Raw genomic sequence first — 19,745 nt, forward strand, 5'->3', positions numbered from 1 at the left:
TCGCGCAAATGCTCCCAATGCTTCACCGATACTTTTTTTTTCAGAGAGCGTGTGGAGAGGGGGTGGAGAGCGGAGCAGAGCAGTCCTCGGGTATGGAGGAGAGCTGCTGCCGCTGCCGCGTCCCCTAAGAGAAAGCCAAGCCCTGCACTTCCAAATCCCTGCTTGGATTCATGCAACATGAAATTTTGAATATTGCCTATCAAGTTATTATCTTGTGACGGACTTCCTGCATATGTTTAATGATATTTAGAGTTCCTCCTATATTATTCCATTAATCTGGTGCACATTTTTATTTTATTTTTGGAATTGGGTTCCACCGCATATCTCCACACTTTATGAGATGTGAATGTGGGTGGCTGCTTAATCCTTATCACTGGTCATCCATGACCTTGTGTGTGGATATATTTATTTACTATACTATATTTATTATATATATCGTTATGATGGTCACACTATACTTTAGGTGTTAAGGGTTATGATCATAGCATTTTGGTTGCTAGATAGGACAACACACACGGTTTAGGTATTGCACTTATCCTTTTTCTATATTACACCTTTTAGCCACGTACTGGGAAGCTACCTTCCCATACACACCTGTTACACTGGTAGTGACCTTTATATTAAGGTTGACCTTTTTCACTTATTCCTGATTTATAAGGGCAGGTAGCGCAATCACCCCTTTTTCATTTATATTAGTCCATAAATATGGACATCAACTGCCTGTATTTACCACCTTTTGCCACCTGTATGAAATTAATAGCATAATAGAGACTAATATTTAATGAGTGACTTCTTTCTTGTTTTTTGTTGTAGCTCTTGCTTGTAGCATAGATTTTCTGGTTTGATACCCTATTAACAATATCTATGATTAACCACTTAAGGACCGCCTCCTGCACATTTACGTCGGCAGAATGGCACGGCTGATCACAAGCACGTACATGTATGTCCTCTTTACGTGCCCAGCCGTGGGTCGCGGGCAAAGCTCCGTGACCGCGGGACCCGCGAACCTGATCTCCGCTGGAGTCCAGCGATCGGTCTCCAGAGCTGAATTAACGGGGAGAGCTGTGTGTAAACACAGCTTCCCCGTTCTTCACTGTGGCACTGTCATCGATCGTGTGTTCCCTTTTATAGGGAAACACAATGGATGATGTCACACCTACAGCCACACCCCCCTACAGTTATAAACACAGATGAGGTCACACTTAACCCCTTCAGCGCCCCCTTGTGGTTAACTCCCAAACTGCAATTGTAATTTTCACAGTAAACAATGCATATTTAATGCATTTTTTGCTGTGAAAATGACAATGGTCCCAAAAATGTGTCAAAATTGTCCGAAGTGTCCGCCATAATGTCGCAGTCATGAAAAAAAATCGCTGATCGCCGCCATTAGTAGTAAAAAAAAAAATAATTAATAAAAATGCAATAAAACTATCCCCTATTTTGTAAACGCTATAAATTTTGCACAAACCAACCGATAAACGCTTATTGCGATTTTTTTTACCAAAAATAGGTAGAATACGTATCGGCCTAAACTGAGGAAATTTTTTTTATATATATATATTTTTGGGGGATATTTATTATAGCAAAAAGTAAAAAATATTGTTTTTTTTTCAAAATTGTCGCTCTTTTTTTGTGATCAAATACCACCAAAAGAAAGCTCTATTTGTGGGAAAAAAAGGATGCAATTGTCAGTTAAAGCGACGCATTGCTGAATCGCAAAAACTGTCCGGGTCCTTTAGCTGCCTAAAGGTCTGGGTCTTAAGTGGTTAAGCTCCATTTCACGTAAATGCATTAGAGGGGAGCTCTCCCATGGGTCTCTTATGGATGAAGATCAGGCTAAAGCCATTTTACAGTTGTGACCATGGTGAGCATTAACACTGTGCGGGGATGCAACATGGGTCCGTAGGCGACAGGCAGTACATCAAACATGCATATTAAATATTAAAAAATTAACAAGACACCAACATTGTATCAAATTAGGCCACGGCCTGATTTATTCGTTTTAAAACAAAATATTCAAGTGATATAATAAAATGTATTTCATCGATTAAATTCATCAACAAATACTGATAAATTAAACAACTCTCAGCTCAGCCACTGAGTCGCGAGCTGACTCAACCTTCGGTTAACATTTTCTTTAGCTAAATTAATCCGAGGGGATCCACCACATAAACTGACCGTGGCGGGGGGAGCTCCTTGCAACGTCTTCTCTCTGGTGACTGCCCAAGAATCCTGTCAGGTGGAACCTTAGACACAAAACCAGCTTTCAGAATGTTCTAAAGGTCATATGACCTTAAATGACCAATCCTAACTTGATCCTCTGACCTTCCAGAACCCTCTTCTATCACATGACCCAAACTGACCAATGAAAAACCTCCCATTATAAAACCCTTTGACTTGGCTTCGATTGCCAACGCCATGGCCCCATAAGGCAAAGGGGGCCTAAAAAGGTTATCCCCCTTTCCTCCCCATTTTCTTGTAGACCCAGTGATTACAATAGTTGTATTCAGAAAATGAGCAATATCTGAAAATATAATCAGCAATTCTGCCAGACAAACAGCATTGTCTGGAAAAGGTCAGCAATAGCAGCCATTGTAATTCATGGTTTTCTGCAAAGCTGGTCACACACAGTCAGATGGTGTCATCATTTCTGCACCAATACCCAGTGAATGCAGGACATGTGGTAACGACTCCTCAGGGATGTACCCATGATGCCCTGTACACACAATGGGGTTGATTAACTTAAACCGGAGAATGCAAAATCTGGTGCAGCTCTGCAAAGAATCCAATCAGCTGCCAGGTTGTTTTTTTTTTTGTCAAAGCTTAAAGGGTTTGTAAAGGATTTTTTTTTATCTTAATAGCTTCCTTTACCTTAATGCAGTGCTGTTTTCATGTCCTCATTGTTTGTGTTTGCTCTCAAGTTGCTGTAATTCTTCTCTGATCTCCACACTTCCTGGTTGTCCGTTTCCTGATGACCACAGTGCTGGGAGCTTTCTCTCTGTGGTCACTAACTTCAAGGAGGTGTGATTTCTGTGTGTCTAGTTTCTAGTTTTGTTTTCCAAACCATCTCTGCTCTATGGCTCTGTATGCTCTGTAAGGCAGAGAGGCAGGAAACAGCATGCAAAAACGAAACTAGAAACTACAGGTACATTATATGATTGATTTTATAAATTTTTAATCGTTTTTAAAAGGAATCAGTTAACTGTTATGTCTCTATACCCTGTAAACACTCATTTCAGCAAAAATATATTTTTTATTTACAACACCTTTAACCACTTAACGACCGCCGCATGTACATATACGTCCACAGAATGGCACGTACAGGCAGATGGGCGTACCCGTACGTCCCTGCCTAGACGTGGGTCGGGGTCCGATCGGGACCCCCCTGGTACATGCAGCTGTCGGAAATCGTCTGTGAGCGATCCGGGATGAGGGGGCGGCTATTCGTTTCTAGCCACCCCCTCGCGATCGCTCCCCGGAGCTGAAGAACGGGGAGAGCCGTATGTAAACACGGCTTCCCCGTGCTTGACTGTGGCGGCTGCATCGAATGTGTCATCCCTTTTATAGGGAGACACAATCAATGACATCAGACCTACAGCCACACCCCCCTACAGTTGTAAACACACACTAGGTGAAACATAACTCCTTCAGTGCCCCCTGTGGTTAACTCCCAAACTGCAACTGTAATTTTCACAGTAAACAATGCATTTTTTGCTGTGAAAATGACAATGGTCCCAGAAAATGTGTCAAAATTGTCCGAAGTGTCCGCCATAATGTCGCAGTCACGAAAAAAATCGCTGATAGCCGCCATTAGTAGTACATTTTTTTTTATAAAAATGCAATAAAACTATCCCCTATTTTGTAAACGCTATACATTTTGCGCAAACCAACCGATGAACGTTTATTGCGATTTTTTTTACCAAAAATATGTAGAAGAATAAGTATCGGCCTAAACTGAGGAAAAAAAATGTTTTTTTTTTATATATTTTTGGGGGATATTTATTATAGAAAAAAGTTAAAAATATAGAATTTTTTTCAAAACTGTCGCTCTATTATTGTTTATAGCGCAAAAAATAAAAACCGCAGAGCTGATCAAATACCACCAAAAGAAAGCTCAATTTGTGGGAAAAAAAGGATGTCAATTTTGTTTGGGAGTCACGTCGCACGACCACGCAATTGTCTGTTAAAATTACGCAGTGCCGAATCGCAAAACCTGGCCTGGGCCTTTAGCTGCATTTTGATCCGGGGCTTAAGTGGTTAATTGAACAAGCTGAAGGTAGAACCCGATTGGCTACCATGTACAGCTGCACCAGATTTTGCACTCTACAGTTTTAGTAAATCAACCCAAGTGTGTCTTCAGTTTTTGGGTTCAGACTTTTGCATAATTTCATGCTGGAATTGAGTTTTACTGAACAAATGTGTACAAGACATTCTTCCTCCATCCATGTACTTGGAGTCGTCACGGTGACCAGAAGGCTGTACATGAAAACGTTTAACATTCAGAATTTGTTCACAGACAATAATTTATTGGAACTCATCTGTAACAAGACCTGGCACTGATTTATAAGTTGATTTGAAAAATAAATAAAAGTGATAGAAACCTACATTTGGTTTTAATGATAGACTGTTGCAGCGTGAAAAGTAAGGATAGGAAACATTGCTGGGAAATTAGATATTATGCCCTGAGGAAAGCTGCAGCTACCAGCCCATTAATTATTAGATATTTATTATTAAAAAATTCTTTTCATGAGTGACTGCAGAACATTTATGCTGTTCAAGCTGTTGGGTTCCGACATCAAAGAATTCTGTGAAGCTTTTTCGGGATGTCTGTTTACCTGTTGCACTCAAGTAAGGTGTGAGCAATTTCATACAATGCCTGCCAACAGTAGCAAATCTAAAATCACTGGATTTCGTATTAAAACCTTGTAGCTTTAGAACCATGTCTGCACTGTGATAGGTTGTGGATCTGTTTCCATTTCCTTCTTATAATCTTACATTTTAGCATACATTATGAAATGATGTCAGATACTATTGTATGGGTGTAAAAGCTCATATAAAGCCTACAATACATGCAAAGAGTTTAACCACTTCCATACCAGGCACTTATGCACCTTCCTGCCCAAGCCAATTTTCAGCTTTCAGCGCTGTCGCAATTTGAAAGACAATTGCGCGGTCATGCTACACTGTACCCAAACTATTTTTTTATCATTTTGTTCCCACAAATATAGCTTTCTTTTGGTGGTATTTGATCACCTCTGTGATTTTTAACAACTAAAAAAAGACCAAAATGTTTGTAAAAAATTAAGTTTTTATTTTTTTTTGTTAATTTTTTTGTAAATAAGTAAGTTTTCTTCTTCAATTATGGGCACTGATAAGGTGGCACTGATGGGCACCGATGAGGTGACACTGATGGGCACCGATAGGTACTGATAGGCGGCGCTGGTATGCTGCACTGATGGGCATTCATAGGCAGCACTGATGGGCACTCATAGGCAGCACTGATGGGCACTCTTGGGTGGCACAGATAGGTGGGCACTGGGCATAGATGGGCACTAAGAGGTGGCACTGATGGACACTGAGGGGTGGCACTGATGGCATTGCTTGGCATCATTTTAGCCAGTGCCCATGTTGCCAGTCAGTGCTCATTTGTGGGCACTAATTGGCATCGATTGTGTTAATTTTTTTTTTATTTTTTTTTTTGCTCTATAGAACACCGGGGAGCACTCCCTGGTGGTCCAGTGTTGGCATCCGAGGGGGGGGGCTGCGCTGATAAACAATCAGCGCAAACCCCCCCTGTCAGGAGAGCCGCCGATCGGCTCTCCTCTACTCGCGTCTGTTAGACGCGAGTGAGGAAGAGCCGATCAACGTCTCTTCCTGTTTACATCGTGATCAGCCGTGGTTGGAGATCCCGCATCACCGATCGCCGCGCGCCCCAGCATGAAATCCTGCAGGACGCCAATAGACGTCCAGTCAGGATTTCACAACCACTTCCCGGACGTCAATTGACTATTGACCAGGCGGGAAGTGGTTAAATGGCTAAGAAAGGCTGCTAATACCCCATCATTCCTCTGATTGTCAGGGTCTTGCAATGTCTCATGGGACTTGTAGTTTCACCACAGCTGGAGGGCGGAGGTTGCCTACCCCTGGTCTAGGCACTTATTTTTAATGTTTTACATAGCTATACCTGCAAAAGGGGCCAGCCTTAAATGATCTAGCAGGACTAAAGTTCCACTTGACAGCCAAATGCTTCATATAGATTCCTCAACAGCCGCAAAGGATATAAAATCGCTTCGTGTGCACCAAATCCCTTTGCAAACCGCACAGATATAAATTGTACTCATTGAATGTCATGGGGTACGACTTTGCAGTCCCAAGTTGCAGGAGAAGTCACACAAGTGTGAAAGGAGCCTAAGTGATTATTCTGCCTAGCAGCACTGGGGTCGTCAGTTTGAAACCCAACCATAGCACTACCTGCATGGAGTTTGCATTTTCTTCCTGTGCAGGTTGCCTCCCACACTCCAAAGACATGCTGGTAGGTTAATTGGCACCTTTATGTGTAAATTGGCAGCACCTGTAATAAATAAATAGCCTCTTGTATTCTTGTACAAGTTTTGCTTATCCTGGGGTTCAGCTTTAATAAAACTATTTTTTAATACTATGTTAGACTTTTCATATAACAATAAATACAAAAGTTTTTAAAAGAACCAACATTTGAGAATTCGCTATCTGTAAAAGCAGTACTGGAGATGCTCTATAGATTGTGAGGCTTTTTCTATAGTCTCCTGTTTATCATGAAGTATGTTGGACAGGTTTTCTTAAAGTGTTACACAGACTGATTTTACTGTTGTGCGTTTAGTATGTGGTAAAGTATGCTTGTTATACTCACTGTGGAACCTAAGGGGTTAATCCTCCACATTGTGCAAGAAAGATCCCGTCTTCTCTGATCCCCCTTCTTCCACTGTCCTCTAACTATATCCTGAAAATACAGAGCACTGGAGTCACCCTGCACATGCTCAGTTTGGTGTGTATTACTAGAGAGTATTTTTTTCTCTTGGGAGGGTGCATGTGATTGGCACAGGGCCAATCAGCGCTGTCCAGACAGAGGGTCAGGGGTCCTGCAGCCTCAAAGGACAGTTAGAGTAGAATGAAAACTTCTCCTACAAGCTTTAACCAGACACTGATAGAAGTCACAAGACTGCTATATACTGCTGATGAGAAAGGGTATTTAGCAGTTTATATTTACTAAAATAATTGCATTTCCATGTTCTGGAAACTGTGGGAGACCAGATATAGTGAATGTAGTGTCCTGGATTTAGTAACACTTTAATTCCAATACAGGAGAGTTTTACTTAACTCTAATAGGACAGATACTATCTTCCATGTTCTGGCAAATGACAATTTTGGCTGCCAGGTGAATATAAGATATTATGATTTGGGAAAGTTTCGATATTTATGGGATACGTTTATGTAGTAATGCAGTTTGTGGTACATTTATTTGAGAACTTGTGTTGATAAGTGAGAAGATTCGGATTCAAAAGCTTCTGATTTTTGTAAGTTGCTATCAAAGATAAAACAGTGTTCAGTCCTGTCCACACAAGCACATTTTACATATTGTTTCATATACAATTTTCAATATAATAGCTTACGTTGTCTTTTTAAGGAATTGAGAAAGTGGGAAACTTGGTTCCATCTAAAAAAAAAAATCTCCACTGGAAAAGTGCATTTTCTCCTAGGTATATACAGTATGTCAGGACCTGGACTTAAACCTGGGACCTCTGCTGTGTCTGACAATGACTCCGATTGCCAAGTCACGTTGAAAGCTAGACAGTTACAAGGACAATTCCTTAAATGCTCCTGCCTTGAATCTTGTTTGACTTGAGCCTTGAACTTTGTTGCTCCCATGAACTTACTGATTTAAGCCATATCTTTGCATTTCCTGTTTGCCAGATTATTGTGCTCTCTCCAGCCAATATCTTGCTTTTGTCTCTCCTGCTGCTGTCCATATCTTTTCTACCATTTGTTACCAACCTTTGGCTTGTCCCTCCACTACTGTATGTGTCTGCTTAATCCTTTGGCTTGTTTACTGACTATGCTCCTGCTTGATCCCTACCTGCTATATCTGCTACTGGACCCCGGCTTGCTCACCTCCTGGTGGGGCAATCCTGCGGACCGTGACATTGGACTAAAATGTAGAAAAGCCCATATCCACCATCATAAGCTCTGGTGAATACCAGTTAGTAGAATTTGCTTTGTAACAAATCAAAATTTGACAACATTTTGCTGACTTTTGGATGCATCCGAATGTCCAAATAAAAAATAACGAATTTCAACAACTTTGAAAGAAATTATAGCGAAAACGAATTTGACATCATTCATTCATTCATTAAAGGTCTAATGAAACAAAAGGTCAACTCAGAGTAAACCTAATGCCGCGTACACACGATCGGAATTTCTGATAAGAAAAGTTTGACGTGAGGTTTTGGTCAGAAATTCCGACCGTGTTTAGGCCCCATCAGACATTTTCTGTCGGAATTTCCGACAGCAAAAATTTGAGAGCTGGTTCTCAAATTTTCCTAAGGGAAAAGTTCTTGTCGGAAATTCCGATCATCTGTATGCAATTCCGACACGCAAAAATCCTATGCATGCTCGGAATCATTGAACTTGATTTTTCTTGGCTCGTCATAGTGTTGTACGTCACCACGTTCTTGACGTTCGGAATTTCCGACAACATTTGTGCGACCGTGTGTATACAACACGAGTTTGAGCCACCATTTCATCGGAAAAAAATCCACGGTTTTCTTGTTGGAAATTCAGATCGTGTGTAAGCGGCATTACAGTCCAATCAGCTGATTCATTTTGTGCTGGAGGTTGGATTACTGGATTTGCTGAGAACGGAGTGAGAAGGGTGTTGTATTGTATTTGAGCAGAGGAGAAGAGATATTGGGGTCGATTTACTAAAGGCAAATCCACTTTGCACTACAAGTGCACTTGGAAGTGCAGTCGCTGTAGATCTGAGCGAAAGATTGTGTATATATATATATATATATATATATATATATATATATATATATATATATATACACACACATACACACATATACATACACACACACACATATATAAATATTGAATTATCCAAAAACTAATTGATATGTTATAACGAATATCGATACTCTACAGAAATAACGAATTATTCAAAATCGAATGAATGTAACTTAATGAATATAACGAAACAAAATTTTGTATTTTACATATGAAAACAAAACAAAACCAAATTTTCCACTGTGCACAAGTCTACCGGTTAGTACTTAGACCCCGCACCTCAGATGAACCCGTGTCATCAGCCAGTGACCTGCTTGTATACCTGTCCCGCTTGTCAGTGGGTGTTGCACCACTGCTATAGCTACTGGCCTCCGAGTCTGACTGTGTCATCAGTTCCCCTGATAAAGTCACGTGAAATTTGATCTAAAGTGTGGGACGTATTCTGTAGGCGTGATGACCGGAAGTGATGTCATATCAGGAAAAAATATCCCCGATATGCCTGGGTCATTTTTTTTTTATTGATGCAAGCAGCATTTTAAGCATAAAGTGATTTTTAAATTACACTGTTGGGCTATCCTCTATGTCCCTTAGTATACGGACCATATGTTCTTAAAGGGACTACAATCCCATTAATGAGGAGGAAGATCTAGGTGAATAAGAATACCCTGGTGAGTGGGAGACCTTTCTACAGAGTACCCTGGGATCTTGGAATACCAATCTGAGCAGAGAGAGATGAGCTGGATAATACTGCACATGCGTATATACGACATTATTGGGTTGAGGGCACTGGGAGCATTGAGGTGATTGGGGGAAGAGGCTTGAATATTTTTGTAAAGAAGAAGAAGTCACATTTATTTCACATTTTGTAAACTGCAATACCATTGTTTTCATTATTGGATTATCATTCACTATTTATTGTTTAGTACATGTATACACTTGATGGTGATACGCTGTTTAATTTGATGTAATTACCTTTATGTAATCACTTAGGAGGTAGCATGGTATCTTTATCCTATACGTTTTTAGCTTATAGCAGGGGTAGGCAACCTGGGGCCCTCCAGCAGTTCTGGAACTACATTTCCCATGAGGCATCGCAAGGCATATCAGTTACAATTACTCCCAGAGGCATGATGGGACTTGCAATTTTGCAACATGTGGAGGTCCCCAAGTTGCCTACCCCTGGATTTTAGAATATGGCCTATGACCAGTCCGGATGTGGGTGGGGAGACGACTTGTAAGTATGGATTCACAGCACTACATTGGGCAGATTGTACATTATCATTCAATTTGAATGACACCCCAAAGGCACCACCACAATGTACCTGCCCTGTAGCATATGATAACACACTATTGTGTGCTTTGTTTTCAGGAACAAAAGTGCAAATACATTTTTCAGTCCAGGCTGATGCATTTGCTGCCCATTCAAAATAAATGGACAGCCTTAAAGGGGTTGTAAAGGTAAAAATTCCTAAATAGCTTCCTTTACCTTAGTGCAGTCCTCCTTCACTTACCACATCCTTCCATTTTGCTTTTAAATGTCCTTTTTTCTTCTGAGAAATCCTCACTTCCTGTTCTTCTGGGCTACAGGAGAGTCTGGATGCCCACTAACACACAGCTCCTTTCTCTATCTGGAATGTAGAGAGCGTCCTGACTCTCCTGTAGTCCAAGGGAGGGGGCGAGCACGACACTCTACACCAGAGAGAAAGCTTACTGTGATGAGTTACAGACAGAAGAACAGGAAGTGAGGATTTCTCAGAAGAAATAAGGACATTTAAAAGCAAAATGGAAGGAAGAGGTAAGTGAAGGAGGACTGCACTAAGGTAAAGGAAGCTATTTAGGAAAAAAAAAATTGTACCTTTACAACCCCTTTAATGCAAGTGAATGTAAATGCGTTAATGTAACACACCAGAGTAGAGGGTTGGGTGCACACGTATGTGATTTGGATGCAGTTTTCACCGCATCCAATTCGCATGACAAGAGAGTGTGACCGGCTCTCAATGTCTCAGTTCACACATCTCTGTCCTGCGCATCTTCGGCTCCGTTTTAGGTCCAAATTCAGGCAAAGATTTGCACCAGACCCCAGCTGCGCCCTGTGGTGTGAACCCAACCTTAAGTGACTAGTAGCAAGATTCATGACTCTTTATTGCACATCTTGTAACTAAAATGAACATACTGCTTTGTTACTCTTTACATGTTACCTTCTTGTGGTTCCTGATGTATTTAAATACAGTACAGAATGAAAAAAAATCAGAAGCTGCCACAATATTTCTAGGCTGACGCTTACTTTATCAAAATACTTCCCAAATATTAAACACTCTATAAACACCCCAATAGCACCAAAAAAGTCAATGCTGAATCCACTCATTCAAAATACTTTCTCTGCTTTATTCCAACCCTGATGTCAGTCTCCATTATACAATGCAGACTTGGCTACAGTGACCTGAATCGGCTTTTTACTTGGTTTCTGTTGCAGGGACACTAAGCATGAAACCAGGACTGAGCTCTACCAGGTCAATGGATACAATTGTATATTCTGAGTCACAAAAAAAAAATCAATAAATCAATGACTAGAATGGGGAAAGCCATGATTTAACTCTTACATCAGTGGCAAGCTACATAATCACCATATTTCACTGGGGACATCATTAACATATAAGAAGTGTGAACACATACTGCTTGCAACAGAAGTGGGAAGAAGGACGAATGTAATGAATGGGCTGCCAGCACTTCCTGCTGTAGCAATTTTTAGAGCTTGATACTTTTCTGTACAATTCTATTTGCTGTGGAGATGAGCTTTCAGACACTCACCATTATTTATTGCACAAGTTAGATGATGTAACACAAAGGTCGCCACAGCTGCAGTAAATTAGATTATTCTGATTTAACAGGGAAACTAAATAGGTAATAAACATTTCATTCTGTGCTCTCTCTCTCCTGCTATTTTATTAATGTATGTATTTTTATCACCTTTGCAAAGCTCCAACCCCAAGAAGGCTCTGTGCTTTTTGTACCAACAGTGTTCCTAAAACATTCATTTAAAACAAACTGTGCTGATTTTTTATATTTGATATTTGTAATTATACATTACTATTTGCTTTATAGTGAAACTGACCTGGCTCAAAACCTTTCTAAAGTAGCAATAGTGCTTAACCACTTGCTTACTGGGCACATATACCCCCTTCCTGCCCAGGGGAATTTTCAGTTTTTAGCACTGTCATGCTTTGAATGACAATTGCGCGGTCGTGCGACGTGGCTCCCAAACAAAATGGACTTCCTTTTTTTCCCCATAAATAGAGCTTTCTTTTGGTGGCATTTGATCACCTCTGACGTTTTAATTTTTTGCGCTATAAACAAAAATAGAGCGACAATTATGAAAAAAACTATTTTTTTTACTTTTTGCTATAATAAATATCCAATTAAAAAAAAAAAAAAATTCTCAGTTTAGGCCGATACGTATTCTTCTACATATTTTTGGTAAAAAAAAAAAAAAAATATTCCCAATAAGCATATAGTGATTGGTTTGCGCAAAAGTTATAGCGCCTACAAAATAGGGGATAGAATTATGACATTTTTATTTATTTTTTTATTATTATTTTTTACTAGTAATGGTGGCGATCTGCGATTTTTGTCACGACTGTGATATTACGGCGGACACTTTTGACACATTTTTGGGACCATTCACATTTATATAGCGACCAGTGCTATAAATATGCACCGATTACTGTACAAATGTGACTGGCAGGGAAGGGGTTAACACTAGGGGGCGAGGAAGGGGTTAATGTGTACCCTGCATAGTGTTTCTAACTGTGGGGGGAGGGGAGTGACTGGGGGGGGAGGTGACCGATGGTTATCCCTATATACAAGGGACACACATCGGTCTCCTTTCCCTGATAGGACATGGATCTCTGTGTTTACACACAGAGATCCATGTCCCTGTCTCTGTGACTGCCTATCTCGGGTGCCCGGCAGACATTGAGGCCGCCAGTGACGCAGCGGGCATGCGCGCGCGCACGCCCCCCCAGTGGATTCGGAACATGTTATGCCTTGAATATGGATGTAACATGTTACAAATGGTGAATATATCCTTAATGCATTAAGGTAAAAGACCTTCAGGCTTGAAACCACTTTCAAATGCCAGAACTCCATGGGCAGTAGAGGCTCTGGCATTTGCCAGTTAAATGTGACTTAAATGTGTCAGGAGCTTGCAGGGATTAAAGCATATCTACATCCAAAAAAACAATGCAATATACTGCATTCGTGGTTGAAAATGTGGTAGCTGCATTCATTTTTTTTTTCACCTGGTGATTTGGCCAATAAGTCTGTTATTTTTCATCTTTTTTTTTTTTTAAACAGTCCAAGCTTTCGAGTAAAAGCAGCAGTTAGACTGTTAAACCAAACCATTTAACACCAGCAGGGGTACTTGCAATGGTCATCTTTTATTAATTTATGTAAAATCTTCATTTATAAAAAAAAGGGGGGGGGGGGAAATGTTGCTATAACCACTTCAAAAGGTTTAATTTGTTAGTCCAATCCATCCAAAACCGATAGTGCATTCAACACTACCCTTTCCACAGGTTCACAATGATGCAGTTTCGTTGCTCCTCCTTAGTGTGTTCCTAGTTGGATCACCTGGTTATTATTTTTAAACAGAATTTATATAGCACCAACAGCTTGTACAGCACTTTATAATAGAAGAGGAGACAATAAAGTTCACAACGAGAGGGGTAGGAGGGTCCTGCTGGTGAGAGCTTACAATCTATACAGAGCTAAATAAAAGAAAAAAAAAAAAGGTTAAAAAACAAACAAAAAAAAACAAATGCAGTCACCAACTTTAAAGCGGAGTTCCACCCACATTTTTCACTCCCCACCATGCAGCACCGATGTGCATCCTAAATATGAATTAGAAAATTATTATTATTTTTTCTGTTCACTTACCCGATTTCAGCCTATATCTAATCTCAATTGCTCCATTAGCAGACACGGCCATCATTCCCGGTTTTGCTTTGGCTCCTGGGAGATCTTGGTCTGCTTGGCATGGCACTGCTCCCGTAATATTTAGCATTGGCATCTACGGAAATTCTTGGTCAGCTTGGTATGGTACGGTTCCAGTAACATTTAACATTGGCGTCTATGGAAAATCTTGGTCAAAATTGCACCGCACATGCGTGAGATTGGCAGGTACATGCTGGGTAACCAGTATGCATGGAATCCAGGAAGGACACTGTGGTCTCAGATGCCCACACTGGAGATGGCCACGCTCTGCAGGAACTACACATTCATAGTTTACAGCATGCCTTTGTTACATTGCACGAGGCATGATTATTCTAGGGGTATTTTTATCTTAAAAGTAATATTTGGTCTGGAACTCTGCTTTAATGATTGGTAAGCTGTAATATAATAAATGTTTGCTTGTGGTTTTAACTTAACTACAGTTAGCCTGGACAGAAGATGAAACTGTAGGTAAAGCCTAGCCTAGGATCCAAGGCCAACAAAACTTGCAGGCTCAACAACATGCATATTTACTTCAGTACTATTACTTCCTTAGTAATATTTTTGACTAGGTCCATATGGAGAGTCTATTCCTTCTTGCTATATAATAAACACAATTATTATGAGAACAATAGGGATTGATTTTCAGTTTAACAAATAATTGGTCCCATAAATATAAAATATTAAATTTTTACAGAGCACACTGGAGTGAAACAAGGGCAAATGAAATGACGTGGCTCATTGGAACCACAACATAAACACATTTTCTTTACAATATCGTTCATACATTCATAAGAAATTCCCACTGCCTTGTTCAGGCCCAGGTGCTATGATCAGGGATAATAAAAGGGGGGGACCTTATATAGAACATAGAAAGGAACCCATGAAAAGACAGCTTTCACCGTTCTTAGAACACATTGAAACAAACCAGGGTGTGAACAGCCTAAAATACAGGTACATCTCAAAAAACAAAAAGTTTATTTATTTCAGTAATTCAATTCAAAAAGGAAAACTCATTAATTCTATAGATTCATTACACAGAGAAATATATTTCAAGCAGGCTTATGGCTTACAGCTAGTGAAAACCCAAGATTCAGTATCTCAGAAAATTTGAATATTGTGAAAAAGTTCAATATTGTAAACTCATGGTGTCACATTCTAATCAGCTAATTAACTCAAAATACATGTAAAGGTTTCCTGAGCCTTTAAACGGTCTCTCAGTCTGGTTCAGTAGGTTACACAATCAGAGGAGGATAAGTTACAAAGGGTCATTGCTAAAAAAAAAGCTAGCTGTTTACAGAGTGCTGTATCCAAGCATATTAATGGAAAGTGGAGTGGAAGGAAAAAGTGTGGTAGAAAAGGTTTACATACAACAGGGATAACCGCAGCTTTGGGAGGATTGTGAAGAATTTGGGGGGAATTCACAAGAAGTGGACTACGGCTGGTGTCAGCACTTCAAGAGCCACCACACACAGACATATCTAGGACATGGGATACAACTGTCACATTTCTTGTGTCAAGCCATTCCTGAATCAGAGATGTCAGAAGCGTCTACCTGGGCAAAGGAGAAAAAGGACTGGACTGTTGCTCAGTGGTCCAAAGTCGCCTTTTCGGATGAAAGTAACATTTGCATTATTTTTGGAACTCAAGGTCCCAGAGTCTGGAGAGGCACGGAATCCAAGTTGCATGAGGTCCAGTGTGAAGTTACCACAGTCAGTGATGATATGGGGAGCCATCTCACCTGCTGGTGTTGGTCCACTGTGTTTTATCAAGTCCAAATCAGCACAGCCCTCTACCAGGAAATTCTAGAGCACTTCATGCTTCCCTGACCAGCTTTATTGAGATGCTGATTTCATTTTATGGCAGGACTTGGCACCTGCCCACACTGCCAAAATGACCAAATACCTGGTTTAATGATCATGGTATTACTGTGCTTGATTGGCCCACAAACTCACCTGGCCTAAACCCCAGAGAGAATCTGTGGGGTATTGTCAAGGGGAAGATGAGAGACACCAGAACGCTGAGGGCCGCTATCAAAGCAGCCTGGGCTTCCATAACAGCCCAGCAGTGCCACAGGCCGATTGCCTCCATGGCACACTGTATTGATGCAGTAATTCATGCAAAAGGAGCCCCGACCAAGTATTGAGTGCATACTATACTGTACATGGACATACTTCTCAGTAAGCCAATATTTCTTTATTAAAAATACTTTTGTCTTATTCCAGTTTTCTGAGATACTGAATTTGGGGTTTTCATTAGCTGTAAGGGTTAATCATCAAAATTACAAGAAAGAAATGCTTGAAATATAATCACTCTGTGGGTAATGAATATATACAATATAGGAGTTTCACTTTTTGAATTGAATTACTGAAATAAATTAACTATTTGATGATCTATATATTTTTAGATGCACCTGTACTGGAGCTCCTGTATACAGACATCCTGAAGCCTAATTGAACCATTAAGATACATATATTTCAGATATAATAAAACTAAAAGGTGATCAAATCTTATAGTTCCTTTTCTTTTGAAAGCAGCCAGAATCTGAGTATACTCCTGTTCTCTGCCCGCATGCTGCAGAAAAGGAACCCTGCTCTCGATTTTGCTGTACAGAAAGACCTTTACTCTGTGTGGAAACAGGGGTCCCTCTGCAGAGGTTCAGCATGCCCCCTGCTAAGTCAGAGCTACAGCAAACAAGAAATACTCATGTACTCTGCCAATTGAAGAACTCACCCCATGCAGAGTCAAAGCTAGAATTCTCCCATTAGCAGGGTACACAAGTGTAGCTGATTTGCAGGAGGCGTACTGGACCTCTGCAAGGAGACCACCCACTGCTTTCACAGAGAGTAAAAGGTCCTTCTGTGCAGTATGCTGAAAGGGGTGTGGAAGATTCTGCACACTTTTTTTTTTGTACCTGTAATGTAGCTAGCAGGTTTAAACTAAAAGTTAAAGCGGTGTTTCACCCTGCAGAACAACTTTTTAGCATAAAATTAGGCATAGTAGCGCGAGCTACAGTATGCCTGTCTTAATTTTTTTATCCCCGTACTCACTGTGTAATCGTACATAGAAGATTCCGACTGCCCGCGGGGAATGGGCGTTCCTTTCAAGAGGGAGGGTGATTGACGGCCGGCTCTGGCACGTCACGCTCCCCGAAGACAGCCGGAGTAGGTCTTGGCTCTTCACGGCGCCTGCGCACAGACTATGCGCAGGCGCCGTGAAGAGCCAAGCCTATTTCGGCTATTTCCAGAGAAGCGTGACGCGCCAGAGCCGGCTGTCAATCACCTTCCGTCTGGATTGGAACGCCCATTCCCCGTGGGCAGTCGGAATCTTCTATGTACGATTACACAGTGAGTACGGGGATAAAAAAATTAAGACAGGCATACTGTAGCTCGCGCTACTATGCCTAATTTTATGCTAGAAGAAAAACAATTTTATTTTTTTTGTATAGGGTGAACCCCCGCTTTAAGTTTAGTTTTAAGGAATGCTGTTTGTATTCTTTACAAAGACCAGTTTGAGGGTATCTTGTTTATCTACCACATGATAAGCCATTATTTGCTATGGGCAATAGAGCCAATTGGCTCAAATAGGTTTCAAAAGTTAAAGCGGAACGCCATCTTTTGTTAGACTTTACATGGTTCGTTTGGGAGGCTACTGGATGTGCGGTATAAACTGTAAACAGGATACCGTACTGTGTTGGATCTGATACTTCCTGTCACATACCCGGAACATAGAGTCTATCACAGCAGCGCTCAGCCATTCACAGAAAGCGGTGTATTCTATCAGCTTTAAAGTGAACTTTGAGGATATTAATATTGGAGCTGCTACAGAGCTATTTTTAAAGATACAAAATATGGTGCTCGGACCCAGCTAAAGTATATGACATAGGTGCTCAGCCATATCAGGCTCCACTAGCTGCATGCATTTTTTCTGGTCAGCTACAGTATTTACTATGCAGTGATAACCCAAAGTCAGCATGTTTAAAATTAAAGTCAGCAATGCCATATCCCATATTTCTGTATTCACAGATTAACTTTTTTTTTTAAAAAGGGATCCCCAATGATTCATCAAAAAACAACAGTAAACAATTTTTTTAAAGGAAGGGCTATTTAAATATCAGCAATCTCCCGGTAATCAATTTGAAAAGCAGACACATAATCAAGTATTTTTAGTTACAGGCTGTAAACATTACTGTGCAGCCACACAGTGGCACTCAAGCCATTTCTTAGTGTCCAGAATTATTCAATAGGCGAATAATAAATAGCAGTATGATCATTTCATGATTAACAGGATGAATGTTCACATTTTATATATATTACATTATAAACAAACCTGCTGTGGAAATGCACGTTTAGAGAAACGTGGAGTGGCAAGATTATTATACACGCGACACATGAAAAAGGAAAATACACATTCTAAAGATGGAAAGAAAAGACAAGAAAAAGCACATTCTGTATTAGTTTTGCACGTTACAATCATGTTTCAGTAAGGCGTATGCTTTTATTTCTGTATCTGAAATCTAGTGTTGGAACATGATGTAAAACAGAGTCCCAACTCTGAACACTGCAACTGAAAGGCCATGTCCTTAGCCTCCATCCTCCTTCATGTAAGGGGAAAAAAAAACGTCCTTCGTAGCTACGACTTTCGTCAGTGCGTACGATTTGCATTTGAATGATACTGACAATTCTTGATCAAGCACTGAAAACTGTGTTATGATAGAAAAAAAAAAAAAACAGTCATAATACCAGTCCCGTAAATTATCATGGTCCACTAGTGTGTATACCTCCAACAGAGAGGTTGCTTAAGTCTTCCGTAACCTTACTTCATAGTAGGAGCCCACAACACCTGGCCCTCTGGAAAATGCTTTTGGCAAGTGGAGTGATAGAAGAAAATTAAGATCACCCTTGACTTAAACCTTTGCAGTAACATATTAGGCAATATGCCATCACCTTCTCCTTAGAATAACCGATTCCCTTTGGAAATACATAATCATTTAATGATTACTGAAGATAAAATAAAAAGTCTAAAAACTCATTATACAGTCTGTGAAAACGTCCGTGATTTTCCTTCAGAACCCGGTTTCTTCAGAAAACTGTAAAGATGGTGCAGCTTAAATTTGTCCATATTCTTACTGTAGACATTTAAGAAAATTCCAAGTACGACTAACAGTCCAGACCATATATACCTAAAAAAGAAAAAGCAAAGATAAAACACAGCGTTTTATTTACACGTTTATTATGCCATAGGCTCAGTTAACACTTCTGCGACTTGAGATCTGACTTGTGAGCATGACATGTAAAATCCCATGTTAGTCAATGAGAGCTGTCTTAATTAGCACTACTGAAGTCACTTCAACTTTAGAAAAGGTTCCTGTACTACTTCAAGGCGACGTCTATTCTCTTCTATTCTACACACTATCAAAGTAGTACTCAAGACGTCTGGCAAAGTCACACTGCAGGTCGTAGCAGTGTGAATCGAGGATAAATCTGCAATAAACCTAATCATATTTGCTTGTTCTTGTCCAAGATTCTGACACTTTCCAGGGCAACAACAGATACTACACTCTTCAAAAATGGATTAGCAGAAGGTAAAAGAATCGGTACACAAAAGCCACATTTGTATTTTGAAAATACATTGCTATGGCAGTATTTATGCCGCTGGATAAAAGAATAGCTTAAAGTGTATGTACCAGCTGATTGGTGCTACATTGGATATTC

General features: G+C 40.3%; 1 protein-coding gene across 5 annotated transcripts in view; it reads right to left on the minus strand.

Annotated features, from left to right (window-relative positions):
- Nucleotides 1-18,116: 18,116 nt before the first annotated feature.
- Nucleotides 18,117-19,745, minus strand: part of SLC35B3 (solute carrier family 35 member B3) — a 61,324-nt gene continuing 59,695 nt past the window's right edge. For all 5 annotated transcript variants that reach the window (XM_040353697.1, XM_040353699.1, XM_040353700.1 and 2 more), the window contains exon 10: nt 18,117-19,213. In XM_040353697.1, the coding sequence (XP_040209631.1) occupies nt 19,063-19,213 (151 nt within the window). In that variant the 3' untranslated portion in view covers nt 18,117-19,062. The remainder of the gene's footprint in view (nt 19,214-19,745) is intronic.

This window comes from Rana temporaria, chromosome 5 (genome assembly GCF_905171775.1).
Source record: "Rana temporaria chromosome 5, aRanTem1.1, whole genome shotgun sequence".
Lineage (NCBI taxonomy): Eukaryota > Metazoa > Chordata > Amphibia > Anura > Ranidae > Rana > Rana temporaria.